General features: G+C 37.1%; 1 protein-coding gene across 2 annotated transcripts; it reads right to left on the bottom strand.

Moving 5' to 3' along the window:
- Positions 1-596: 596 nt before the first annotated feature.
- On the bottom strand, positions 597-14133 carry LOC131974721 (uncharacterized). 2 transcript variants are annotated; one of them, XM_059337154.1, is made up of 11 exons: positions 13855-14132; positions 2705-2891; positions 2463-2588; positions 2227-2348; positions 2018-2107; positions 1746-1908; positions 1500-1622; positions 1292-1407; positions 1012-1185; positions 795-899; positions 597-628 (listed from the first exon to the last, which is right to left on the bottom strand). In XM_059337154.1, the coding sequence occupies exons 2-10, from the start codon at positions 2736-2738 to the stop codon at positions 795-797; spliced, it is 1053 nt and encodes a 350-aa protein (XP_059193137.1). In that variant the 5' UTR covers positions 2739-2891; positions 13855-14132; the 3' UTR covers positions 597-628. The 2 variants fall into 2 exon arrangements, with proteins under 2 accessions (XP_059193137.1, XP_059193138.1); XM_059337155.1 differs by having other exon boundaries at positions 618-899; positions 13855-14133.
- Positions 14134-14358: the final 225 nt, after the last annotated feature.

Below are 14358 nucleotides of genomic sequence, written 5' to 3'. Positions count from 1 at the left end.
GATGGAGACTTGATGAGTAACCAAATGTCCTGTTTCACCTGCAAAGGGCCAGCATTCTCCTGGACGTAGTGAAGAGTGTCCCTGAAATAAGAAAATATGTTTTAAACTCCACAGTTCATTAATTACAACTGTAATATTATTATTTCATGTCAAACAAAAGGAATATGGCAGTGCATGACTCACCAGACTCTGCCTCCTTCACAGAGGATGTGAGGGCTGGATTTAGGAGATCCCCAAAGTGCTCTTTCCACCATCACCCCAGGTCAGGTCATCAGGTCTCCTCCAGTGCTGATTACAGCCTGGACCAAGCCTTGCTTTCCTGCCCCATGTCATCTAACGGTCTTCCAGAGCATCGTTAAGACCAACCAAAAGTCCTTCTCCATAGCCTCCCTGAATATCTGCCATACCCAAGTTCTGCTCAGCAACTGTCACGGCCACAATAATGATGTATTATAAATATCCTACGGATGCATGAACAAAGCCTATCCTGATGTTTTGAGATTGATTTACCCATCTACTTACTTACCTTACCATGAACTCTGAAACTATATACGCCCGTGTAATCGATGTTGCCACAGTTGTTCTCGATTTGCAGCTTCACGTATCTGAAAAATCCTCCGTCTTGATTCTGGTAACAAACAAGAGAGAGGAGAGGTTAGGACATCTAGGTTTGATCGCAGCTACTGCCCTATCTATAATACAGTTAGTTTAACTGGCAGGAAAAAAAGTAATTCATGTTTTGGAATGTGACCAACATTAAAAAATTGACATTCATGAGAACTACAATGTCTCACTTATATCACACTTATAGGCAGGTTGAAGGTCTGAAATGCTGGGCCGTCATGATCATAAACCAGTGTTCCCAAGTAGGTGCCTATTCCGTCATGTGTACTCATTCCCTAGAAAACAAAAACAGACAGAGGTGAGTTGAGGTTCTTGCTGTAAAGTCTGTGAATAACAGACGTATGTAGGATATTTTTTTTGCATCATGACTGAAAGTATCTAACTTACGTGGATTGAAAATTCCCTCGGCGCACTTGCGATCTGTCCGCTTGGAGACTGGCTTTTGGTGATGTGGCCGAGTGTCACTTGTGTGATGGAGACTGGGTGAGACAGGGACACAACTAAATGTCCTTTTTCGCCTGAAACAGACCAGCATTCTCCTGGACGTAGTGAAGAATGTCCCTGAAAGACGAAAATATATGTTTTAATCTCCACAGTTCCTTAACTAGAAACGGAAGTCTATATTTATTAATGTCAAACAAAAGCAATATGGCTGTGTATGTCTTACCTGTATAACTCTTCTCTGGGCTTTCGATGACCACCACCAAGAGAATATTTCATCCCATATTCCAGATCCTTTCGGCCAATACGTGTCGGATGACAAATGGCCTAAAACTCTTGCACCTGCATGCACATAAATCAAGGACACATACATAGTTAGAAATCAACCTTCAAACAAGTTTCAAAATAAAGCTAATGTATGAAAAATCACTTACCTTGTGATTCTAATGCAAAGCTTGACACTCTGTCTATCACAGGGAAAGAAGTGTCCATCTTTTGTTTCAGTAGTTGCACCTCCTGCTTGAGCTCTGTTATTTGCATGTTTTGCATTACAAAGACTGTGATTCGAGAGGGACACAATGTTTGAAATTTAAATGTTGATGACAAAAAAACTCAATAAACTTAAAGGACTAAAAATAAAACTAGCAGTTCCAAGTTTAACTAGGACTGAAGTCACTTACCAGCAGCCAGAAAGAGCAGCCATAAAAAACGCATGATAATCACTGTTCCAGTGGTCCAAGTGCGTTCCGTCTGATTGGACTCATCTGTCAGTGGACTCCTGGTTATCTGGAACCTCCATGGCGATGCCGTCCATGGCGATGACCATTCCTCCTCCGAAAGATCCTAAAACATAAAACACAAATTAGGAAATACTGAAACGTGTGATACATGTGTACAACTTATGCACACATTGGGCAAATGTGCAAACAAACAAACAGTACAGTAACTTACCTGTGTGGGCCTTCTTTGAAGGAAATTGTTGGTTTTCCTTCCTCTGTGTAGTACCCTGCTTCCTGCAGGTGACTACTTCTTCGAACCATTGCTAGAAAATGTTAAAAATACAGAAGGACACATTGTCAGTGTACATAAATACAATCAGTGGGTGCTATGGTAACTGCTCCGCTAGCTGTGGCTTCTTCAGACACGTCAGGCATGTCTTACCTGTATAACTCTTCTCTGTTCTTTTGACGGCCCCCACCAGTAGGATTTAGCGATATAATCCAAAATTCCATATCCTTGCCGCCAATACATGTCGGAAGTCAAATGGTCTAAAACTCTTGCACCTGCATGCATACATATCAAGGACACAGATACGTAGTTAGATATCAACCTCCAAAGAAGTTTCAAAATAAAGCTAATGAATGCATATTGATGAGACAGATGAAAAAATCACTTACCTTGTGATTCTAAAGCAAAGTTAGACATTGTGTCCGCCACAGGGGAAGAAGTATCCATCTGCTGTTCCAGTAGCTGCAGCTTATACTGGTGGTCTTGCATGTGTTGCACTGCAAATAATACGATTCCTGAGGGACACAAAGTTTGAAATATGAATTTTAATGACAAAAAAACCCTCAATAAACTTGAAGGACTATAAATAGAACCAGCAGTTCCAGGATTTGCTAGGACTGAAGTCACTTACCAGCAGCCAGAAGGAGCAGCCATGAAAAGCTCATGATCCTTTTGTTCCAGTGGTACGAGTGCAGCTGGTCTGAGTCTGAACTGTGCGACCGTTTTTCAGTGCTTTGTTAGACTCATCACTGTCTGTAGACTCGTGCTAAACTGGAACGTCCACATGATGCCGACAACGATACCTCCGCCGAAAGACCCTAAAGCACAAAACAACAAGTTAGAGGACACTGAAACGTGTGCTTAATGTTTTTTTATGAAAGTCCATGGCTAAAATTATTCTTCAGTATGCAGGCACATAACCACAACTCTGAGGTTTATAACAAACCAAACTGTTTGAAAATCGGTTTAAATTAACCAAACTATGGTTACTTAAATGCTACGTGCACTATGACTGATGTTATGAGTGGGCGAACTGCCTGTGGCAAGATGGCCGCCGTGTACGGACGCTGGTGACTCCGCCTCGAGCCATCTAGCCTTTCTTAGATACATGGTGGTACCGGCTGCTGTCGACTGGGCTCATTTCTTTCTTTGTGTAGTCTACTACAGCGTCTGTCACTCACATATCTCGGCCACTACTGCCATCTATTGGTGGAATATGGCATAGCACTAGTTATTTCAGTAGACTGCAGGGGAGTTTTTCTACTAGAAATGTGACAGAAATCCATTTTAATAAGAACAAACTATATGTAAAAAAAAAATACTGTTCATTTGTTTATCTAAATACTTACATAGGCATTTCCCTGCTTACAATCAATTAGCCTGTCAATTTGTTGTTTGATCCAAAAGCAGAACATTGTTTGAGTAGGTTGTAATAAGTAAGTCAGTCAGTGTGTAGTCTCACATTGAAAGGGTTATCACTTCCTAGCTTCTTTTTTTAGCCAGGTGATCCAGTTATTGAAAAGCTATACAGAATCAAAGAGTGCAATATTCGATAAGACCTCTTCCCCTACATTACTTGTAGCTCCTTCAACTTCATCCTCATCTATGGCTTCCCCAGCAGTAGTATCATCTGCTTCCCTTCCTGTGGACTCTTCCTCCCCAACATTTACCAGGATTTCTATGGCTTCCTCTGTGTCAGGAGTTGCATCTAAAGCCTCTTTTCTCTCAGGTGTTGCCTCTACATTCTCCTCCTCTCTCTCTCAGGTGTAACACTTTCTGAGGCCTGTGTTCTGTCTTGAATGTTGGTGCTTGTACTTTGTTTTAGCCATGCATTAAGAGGCCTGCTACCCTTAGCTGCTTCCTGGCGCTCCTTCACTTTCCTTTTCTGTGTCCTCTATTTTTTTGGCATTGTGCTGCAGGCATAATCAACATGAATCAAGTTCAAATACAGATGGTAATATTTCAAACACAGATAACCTACAGTTTATATCCCTGGAATACTGAAATTACTATTTTATTATTATTACCTATTATTATTATTATTATTATTATTATTTTGTTAGCCCACACAGTAGTAGCAAAGTCACAATAAACTTTAACACCTAATTTTAATCCAGAAGAGTTGTCGGAAAATAGTCTCTCCACCAGACCTTCCTCTACAGAAGACTCGGTGCAGACCAGTTGATCTGCCTATTTTGTGATGTTAAAACCTCAGACCTGTAGTGAGGGAAATATGATCCGCCGTAAATGAATGAATGAATGCTTTATTTCGGTTACAAAAAAAGAAAGGCAACAAAATAAAATCATGTTTTTACAAAAGAATCCATCAGACAGCAACCGAAAAAGGAATAGGCTGAAGCCCCAAGGCTTATTTTTGCCTCTCCTGTACCATCTACATGTACCGTATACATTATATACATTACATTAACTGAATAATTCACATTGTTACAAAACACATGCTACCTTAAACTGAAAAATCAAATTCAATTAAATTTCATTGTAACCCTTGATAATTTTAGACTTTAAAGTCTTCTTGAAAACTAACATAGAATTACACATCTTTATTTCATCATTTAGTCCATTCCATAATTTTACACCCAAAACTGACACACATCTATACTTGAGATTAGTTCTGACTTTGTGAGTTTCAAACATTAGCAACCCCCTTAAGTTATAAATCACCTTGCTTAATTTAAACATTTTTTGAATACTAACAAGAATTGACATGTTTACCACTCAAAACATAATTTCTAATGTTTTTGAATATACAATGTCCTGAAATTTTAATGCGTGTGATCTTGTATAATCACGGTACCCAACTTCATTTATTATCCTGATAGCTAGGCAGTTCTTATTCAGTAGATCTCTTGTTTTGTAAAGGATAGAAATAAACTTGGATAATTTCTGTTTTATAGGTGAGACTTCCAACAAATTTTATCATCTATTATTACTCCCAAAAACTTTGTTTCACATACTCTTTCAAATTCAACATTATTTAATTATTTTTACCTCACTGTTAGTCCTTTTACCACCAAACAACATAAATTTGGTTTTATTTCATTTAGCTTATTTAAAGCAAACCATTTGTTTAATTTCAAAAGTGGTGGCAACAAAAAAAGCCACCACAACAAACTTGCATGCCCATCTAAAGCAGAACCACCCGACCCAGTTTTCCCAGCTGGGGAAAAAAACTGCACCTGGAGATGCAGAGCCTTCGTCCCGACCGTCAACACTGGTCGACAAAGTAAATATAAACGCTGTGCGCTCACAGAAAGTGGAGTTTGCTACATCGCAAAATAAATGCTGCCCTTTAAAAAAAAAAAAAATGTTTGTTTTATTTATTTAGGATATTTAAACGTTCTTAAAATTACAATTACAATGGTAAAAAACACTGAGAAATAAAAGTGTATTGTATTTGAAAGGGTGTGCATTATTATGATATATTATCATGTTGACAATAATATTGTTTATCGGCAATAATTTGTGGGACAATATATCGTCCAGCAAAATTTGTTATCGTCCCAGGCCTAATTGTGGCTATATTGTTCATTCATATAAAAGTGAAATATATTTAGTTTAATAAAGTATGTCCTTATAATCTTTACAGACATAACTTAGACTGGCTTCATGAGAATCACCCTATTACACCTTATTACATAAGAATACCAAAACATCCTCACAAAAAAACAGGACTATTTTCAAGAGGCTACCATCAAATTCCACATACGATTAGCTATATCACAGTAAAGGCCAACATTGTACACAAACCTCAGTGAAACATTAAAAATGGCATTTTGACAACATTAATCAAGGAAAACAGCATAAGCTAGCCATTTTTTAGCATTGATATTATTATAAGCATAATGACACCTTCCCACATATACAAGACAAAACAGAGCAATCATAAGCTGTTGTGGCCTACATTATTAACTCACAATGCATTATAAGCTGTCTGTTAGTAACATCAAATCAACCAAACCATGCAGTACAATCTTAGAATCAATAGTATTTGCTAACACCAGACACACCTACTCTTATAACAACTGTTAGCATCATGGAAGCATCCTGTACACACTGCAGTGTTTCCCACACATAGACCATTCTGTGGCACACCGCCACAGAATAGAGACCGACCGCCACAAAATGATTCTGTTTTTTTTTTTCCCTCTCTAAGGGATTAAAAAAACTGTAACGTCTGTAACGTTAGCCAACACACAGAAAAAAACACATTCACATCAATAAATAAATATTTCACAATGAACCGGGCCGATCTCAGAGCTGCCAAGACTCTCCAGTAACGTTAAGGCATGTTGAATGGTTTCCTTAAATGCCGTTAACTGGACGAGAGCAGTCAAAACGGCTGCTTCAAGCTAGCTACATCGAGGGTAGGTTCGCTTCCTGTTTTCAAAGTAAAAGCACAAATTCTAACGTTATAAAGGGCAACAGGCGTTTTATTTTTGTGAATGTAACCGGAAGTGCGTTGCTTGAGTAGCGCCGAATTCGTCCGAACAAAATTGTAAACAGCTGGTATTTAGACAAATTAACGACGCACTGGGGATCTAAACGGCTACTTTCTCACCTAAAAGGGTTTAAAATGATAATAAAGTGATATATTTAAAGAACTAGGACTTTACAGCCCTAATATTTTAGGGGATAGAGTAGACTACTATGCCCACAGTCAAATCAAAAAGAATAGACCACATTTTTTAAGTTATTATGAATATTATTATTGTTGTTGTTATCAGTAGTTTTTTTTTTCACGGCAAAAACGGACTCGGAACGGATTTATCTGAATGTTCTATAGGCATCAAACAGTGGTGCTCAGGGAGAAATAGAGGAGGACAGCAGACAAAATGCTCCTGTAAGACAGGCAGCTGCTGAAACAACAGGTGAGGTGGAAACAGAGAAGTTTAGACTTTAAATTAAAAAAAAAAAACGAGTGGGGAAAGTAGCCTATTTTAATTCTGATTTGTCTGTGGCTGTTTTTTTGCTGTTTCTCAAGCAAGACTATCCATAAATGAGCCTGAACCCAAGGAGGTCCCTTATGAAGAGCACTTGAGTTGTTTTTCAGGAAGCCAAGAAAAATTAGGTGTTCTGATAGGACATGAAGCTGTGCACTAAATAGGCTACAGAATCTGAATCAGGCTTTGTTCCTTAGGTAGTTTCTTTATTTTATTTATTTTATTTGTGTTAATATATTTTATTTTTTACATTATTTTACCAAAACAGTTAGAACAGGTTATTGGTTGAGGTAGGTCTTAAGTTAATTATTTGAAATAAAAACCTCCAATTGAAGTTGTTTTGTGCAAATCATTCCTGTCACAGAATCTAAAGATTGAACTAGTTGGGGTGAGGAATGAAACCAGGCAGGGTTCTGGTAAAAATGTTTTTAGTTGTCTTCTCTTAAATAACTTACTTTTAAAGAATTAAGATTGAGCTGAAATGCTGTAGCTTTATAGAGTCTCAGCAGGTGACTCTGAAGAACAACAGAAACAGGTTTTTTCATGTGGCAGCACCGCCCGCTGCATCCACTCGATGACCAACTGCACCACACTGTGACACTCAATTCACCCACCGGTGTCAATGGAGCACCACACATTGCTACCTGGTCTGTGGGAAACACTGACATCTAATGCAATATGCCGTACAGGAAAAACAAGAGACCTTAGTGATGAGTTTGGATGCTGAAAAGGCTTTCAACTCAGTGAGGTGGTCCTTCCTATTCAAAGTGCTCAATAAATTTGGCTTTCATAAATCTATAATTGAAATAATTGCAGGTTTATACAACAATCCAGTGGCTAGAATTAAAATCAACGGGGACCTCACTGAGACAGTAGCACTAGAAAGAGGAGTGAGACAAGGGTGTAATTTATCTGCACTCTTTTTTGCTTTATATATTGAACCACTTGGTCAATGGATCAGGCAAAGACAAGATATCTTAGGGATAACCATTGCAGGAAAAGAACAGAAACTGGCCTTGTTTGCCGATGATTTATTACTTACCATATCCAAGCCCACTCAGACTTTACCAAAAGTTATGCAGATGTTCATAGACTATGGCACCTTTTCAGGATACAAAATTAATGTAAACAAAACTCAAGTACTAACTTTAAATTATGATCCTCCCCAAAACATTAGAGACTGCTTCAAATGGAAATGGGACGCAGAATCCATCAAATACCTAGGGGTTTTGCTAGAGATTTCACAAAGATGTATGATGTTAATTATGGACCTGTGAATGCAAAAATAAAATCTGACATGGAGAGGTGGAATACCATACCCTTTTTAGATCTCTATTCTAGGATTGATTCTGTTAGAATGAACATCCTTCCTCGATTGCTATATTTGTTCCAATGCTTGCCATTTACTATACCTCAAAAACTATTTGTAGAATGGGACAGACTTTTGTCAAGGTTTCTATGGAAGGGTAAAAAACCAAGAGTTTAAAACCTTACAAATAAAAAAGGAAAGGGGTGGTATGAGCCTCCCATGCCTACGAAAATATTATCATGCTGCCCAGTTGAGACCCCTGGTATGTATGTGTTCTCCGGTTTACACGGCAGGGTGGAAAGACATAGAAGAGGCGACAATGAAAGGGATGCCACTTAAAACTTTCTTAGCATACACAAAATTGCAATCTAGAATCTGCCTCCCAACTGAATGCATATCATATACAACAATAACAACCTGGAATGAAATAACTAAACTATAAGGCTTGGAAGGGGATTTTAAAATTATGCGATGGTGTGCATATGACTCAGAATTCACTCCCAATAAATACGATGATCGATTCAAAACATGGATTTCTAAAGGATTAACCGACTACAACTCATTTGTCCACAAGGGGGGCTTCCAAACATTTGACAATCTGAAGCAAAAGCATGGGTTAGGCTCTGAAGATTTTTTTAGATACCTGCAAGTCAGAAACTATTTCAACCAAAATATTAAAATACCATCAACTGACCAAGGGCCACTTCAAACATTTATATCACTTACAAAATCACTGTTTCCCTCCAAAATTATTTCTAAGCTGTACAACAACATGCTGCAGGGTGGGGGGAAAAACACATATTATGTGAAAGAAAAATGGGAAAGAGAAGGAAGCTTCACGATAACTGAGGAAGACTGAGAGCACATCTGTAAAATCCAGTGGGTCTCAACTGGGTCAAATATCTGGCGTGAATTTTGTTGGAAAAATATAATGCGTTTTTTCATTACACCAGCTCAAAAAAGATACCGTAGAAATGGAGAAGCCTGCTGGAGGTGTGGTATTGAAGGAGCTAATCATTTCCATATTTTCTGGAACAGTAAAATTATTCAAAGGTATTGGGTTGAAATTCATCATCATTTGCAAAATGTATTCTCAATTGTTTTCCCCTTTTTATTTGAAACTGTGTATCTCGGTAACATATTACTAGACGGCTTTAGCAATGCCGACAAGAAATTACTTTATATTCTTTTAGCAGCAAGCAAAAAGGCCATTACCAGGAGATGGCTCAAACCTGAGCAACCACAAAATGAAGACTGGATCAACATCATACAAGACATCTACACAATGGAAAAAGTGACCTTCATCTAAAGTTACAAATGGACTCGTTTTACAAAATCTGGTCAAAATGGACAGAATATGTTAAGCCTACAAGTTCTGATTTTATATAAAACTGTCATTTAACTAACAACGACTGCTGCAAAGAATGATGATAGGAGAAAACGATGACGCTGTGTGATATTGGTACCCCCCACCTCAACTGTTCTTGTTCTTTGTTCTGTATAAAATGTTAAAAAATTCCTCAATAAAAAGTAAATTAAAAAATATATATATATATATATATATATATATATATATATATATATATATATATAACCAAAATGAGGCACAATTCATTGTTTTGTGTTAAAATGAAAATTGATGAAAAATGGTTATATGTTACGTTAATGATAGAATTGTTTGCATTAAAAATGTGTATATTTTAATAAAATACATTTTGGTGATACGAGCTACCCTTGAGCATATTTAAGTACTTGCCTGTGAATTAAGCTCACAGTGGTCCTCATTTATCAAGCGAGCGTAGAAACGAGCGCAGATCTGAGTGTATATTTCGTCTTACGACAGGGTCCACGTGTGATTTATCAAACGATCGTATCTCGCCAATCACAGCGTAAGAATGATCGGCTGTTGATAAATGTGGCGGCTCGAAACAAGCGTCATTTAAATACCACGCCCTAATATATACCCGATTCAGAAGACTCGCCTTCAGAGTTTACGGCACCGAAAGACGCAATACGGCCAAAAAGAGGATTTTTTCACCCTCTAAAGTCAGCTTTATTAGCAAAGTGCACCGTTACGATTAACAATAGGGGCAATATAGACATATTACAGAAATACGCAGCGACGGAGGTTTATGAAATAAAAGTACTTATAGTTATAAACTCAAACAAGTCCAGTGATTATTTTACATTTGGAGCACGGACTTAGAAGTTTTCAGCTTTTGGTTGAAGGAGGTAAACAATGTTTTAAAGTAAGTTTTAATTCTAAAAGAAGAGGAATTTCTCAGTCAGAAAGTGAAACGCTGACGTCCAACAGCTGCAACACAACAAACTGGTTTTGTTTGGCAGCATAAAAAGTGAAAAAGAAGGAAATCAGTGGTGCTGTCAGCAGAGTAGCGGACTATTAAACTCCCGGCGAGGTTTGAGTAATTACATCGTTATATAAAGCCTAATAATCTATATAATATCCGAATATTGCTATTATTATGATGGAGAGATATTATTGACCTCTTTACATTTACTAATAATGATGTCCTAGTCAGAGAAGCGTGTGGCAGCGCTGATTGGAAATGTTTCTATCCGGTCAGAACCGCTGGTGAAGGAGACGCTGACGCTCCGGTGTCGGAGCTGGATAATAATAATAATAATAATAATAATAATAATAATAACAGTAAACAGCAGAAGACAACAACATTAAATATCCTCGGCTGGTATTCTGTTTAAAGAATTTCACGATCGCAGGGTTTATTTATTTACGGATTATGTTTTACTGATAAATTATGTAGTCTAAACATGTTTTGCTTTGTCACTATTAAAAATCAAAACACCACAGAGTTTTATCAGCTCCAGGCATCGATACTGTAGTCTAAGATCAATTCTCCGACTCAGACGTGTGGACTTCACGCTGACTCAGATTTGCGTACACGAGCTGAGAGCAGACGTGAGATCTGATCGTACCGTCTGCTCACATCCAAATTGATAAATGCCGAGGCTTGCGTAGAAATCATCTTACGCCCACTTTACGCACACTTTCTGACGTACGCTCGTTTGATAAATGAGGGCCATTGTCTCCAAAAATGTCAGAAAATACCTTAAAATGATTGAAGGAAATTAGAAATTCATATTAAACAGTGACTTTAGATTGTATAGGTTATAAAGGGTCAAAGAAAATATGTATTCAATGCTCTTGGATTATTGCTATGAACAGCACCATGTTCATGAGAATCACCCAGGTTCATATAATTAACAAAAAAAGCACAGCCCATATGCATGCGCGCGCACACGCACACGCACACACACACACACACACACACACACACATATATATACCAGAATTAATCCAAAACTGTTTAGGCCAACATTTTCAACTTTCAATAAATCTCTCTCTCTCTCTCTCTCTCTCACTCACTCACACACACACACGCCGGCAAATTCCATAGCAACAACCAGCCAGAGTCACTTGCTAGCTCAATGTCCCAGCTAACTAAGCGTTAAACACACTCAAACATAAATTGAAAAACTCACCAAAACCGAGCTAACTAAGAATTAAGCACACTTCAACATAAATTAAAAACTCACCAAAACCGCCTTGGTTGAAAACAGGACTATTTTCAAGAAGCTACCATCAAATTCCACATACGATTAGCTACATATCACAGTAAAAAAAATTAGTCAGGCCAACATTGTACACAAACCTCAGTGAAACATTAAAAATGGCATTTTGACAACATTAATCAAGGAAAACAGCATAAGCTAGCCATTTTTTAGCATTGATATTATTATAAGCATAATGACACCTTCCCACATATACACAAGACAAAACAGAGCAATCACAAGCTGTTGTGGCCTACATTATTAACTCACAATGCATTATAAGCTGTCTGTCAGTAACATCAAATCAACCAAACCATGCAGTGCAATCTTAGAATCAATAGTATTTGCTAACACCAGACACACCTACTCTTATAACAACTGTTAGCATCATGGAAGCATCCTGTACACACTGACACAAAATCAATCAAGCAGCAGGTGGGTGATTCTCATGAAGCCAGTCTAAGTTATGTCTGTGAAGATTATAAGGACATACTTTATTAAACTAAATATATTTCACTTTTATATGAATGAACAATATACCAAAATGAGGCACAATTCATTGTTTTGTGTTAAAATAATATTTTCTACATTTTTAAACATATTTTTATTCACAATTTCATTACTGTAATGCATCCAGAAAAAATGTCATGGTTTCCTCACACTTACATTAAATATTTAATAAGCTTTATAAAAATAAATATACATTTGTTTGAAATGTATAATTTAACAGAATATAATCAAACAATGTTTTTTGACAGTGTACGAAGAACAAAATCTGAATGAAAATTGATGAAAAATGGTTATATGTTACGTTAATGATAGAATTGTTTGCATTAAAAATGTGTATATTTTAATAAAATACATTTTGGTGATACGAGCTACCCTTGAGCATATTTAAGTACTTGCCTGTGAATTAAGCTCAGTGTCTCTAAAAATGTCAGAAAATACCTTAAAATGATTGAAGGAAATTAGAAATTCATATTAAACAGTGACTTTAGATTGTATAGGTTATAAAGGGTCAAAGAAAATATGTATTCAATGCTCTTGGATTATTGCTATGAACAGCACCATTTGTTGTATGTTTATGAGAATCACCCAGGTTCATATAATTAACAAAAAAAGCACAGTCCATATGCATGCGCGCGCACACGCACACACACACACATATATATATATATATATATATATATATATATATATACCAGAATTAATCCAAAACTGTTTAGGCCGACATTTTCAACTTTCAATAAATCTCTCTCTCTCTCTCTCTCACTCACACACACACACACACACCGGCAAATTCCATAGCAACAACCAGAGCCAGAGTCACTTGCTAGCTCAATTTCCCAGCTAACTAAGCATTAAACACACTGAAAAACTCACCAAAGCCGAGCTAACTAAGAATTAAGCACACTTCAACATAAATTAAAAACTCACCAAAACCGCCTTGGTTGAAACAAACTCTGACTGGCTCGATTAAAACCCTGAATTAACCGAGTAATTGTGAAGATATTCTGCCTGGACAGAAATTTTTAAAATTGCTTCGTCATGATGCTAATGCTAACTAGCCTAAATTAGCTCGCTAAACGCTAGCTCAGACCCAGTAGCCGCGAATAAATTAGCAAAATAAAATGACAAACATCTTCCAAATGAAACTCAAATTAACTTGCAACTACATTTCACAAAGGAAGTATACATTTCACAAGATGAAATAATGACCAAGCTTTCTAAAATATTCATTAATTTATCATTAAAGCAAGCCACACGTTATAAACATGTAATCATGTGATAATTGTACCAGCAGACATATTTTCAACAGAAGTTTAAAAGTTAAATTATGAAAATGCTAACATTATAAGGCACAACTGTAACGGTAGCATGCTAACGAAATATACAGTTCATAAAAATACGTCTTCTTACCTCAGACGAAGAGTCAGAGAGAGCGAGTTCCCGCCGTGCACAGTATTTGAATCAAGCCATAATACAAAGATCCAATTAGATTCGTCCTATAACTGTCCGCCAATCAAAGTTATTAAAATACAGGTCATAAAATGCGATTGCCGTTACCCTGGCGACTATATGTCGACGTCATCTCCGTGACGTCAACCATAGGGTTCTGCAAATGAAACAGAAAGCCGTCTATATTTCCTATATTTTCTGTTTATCGTATCCTCTCTTTACCATGAAACACACATAATAGACGGTTAATTAGCAGTCTTACCTGTGTTTAATTCGGCGTACGTGTAATCCAAAAACACTACATATTTTAAAGAGAAATCTTGTTTTTTCTCACCAATTCCCACGTCTTCTCCCCCTGAAATAGTGAGGCTTGATGCGACAAATTCAGGCAAAAAGTTTGTATTTATGTATTATATTGACGCCGAATTGACAAGAACACTGTTAAGGTATGATGACTTTTTTCTT

The sequence above is a fragment of the Centropristis striata genome, chromosome 7 (assembly GCF_030273125.1).
Source record: "Centropristis striata isolate RG_2023a ecotype Rhode Island chromosome 7, C.striata_1.0, whole genome shotgun sequence".
NCBI lineage: Eukaryota > Metazoa > Chordata > Actinopteri > Perciformes > Serranidae > Centropristis > Centropristis striata.
Note: the sequence above shows the minus strand (reverse complement) of the source record. Positions and strands in the feature narration are given on the sequence as shown.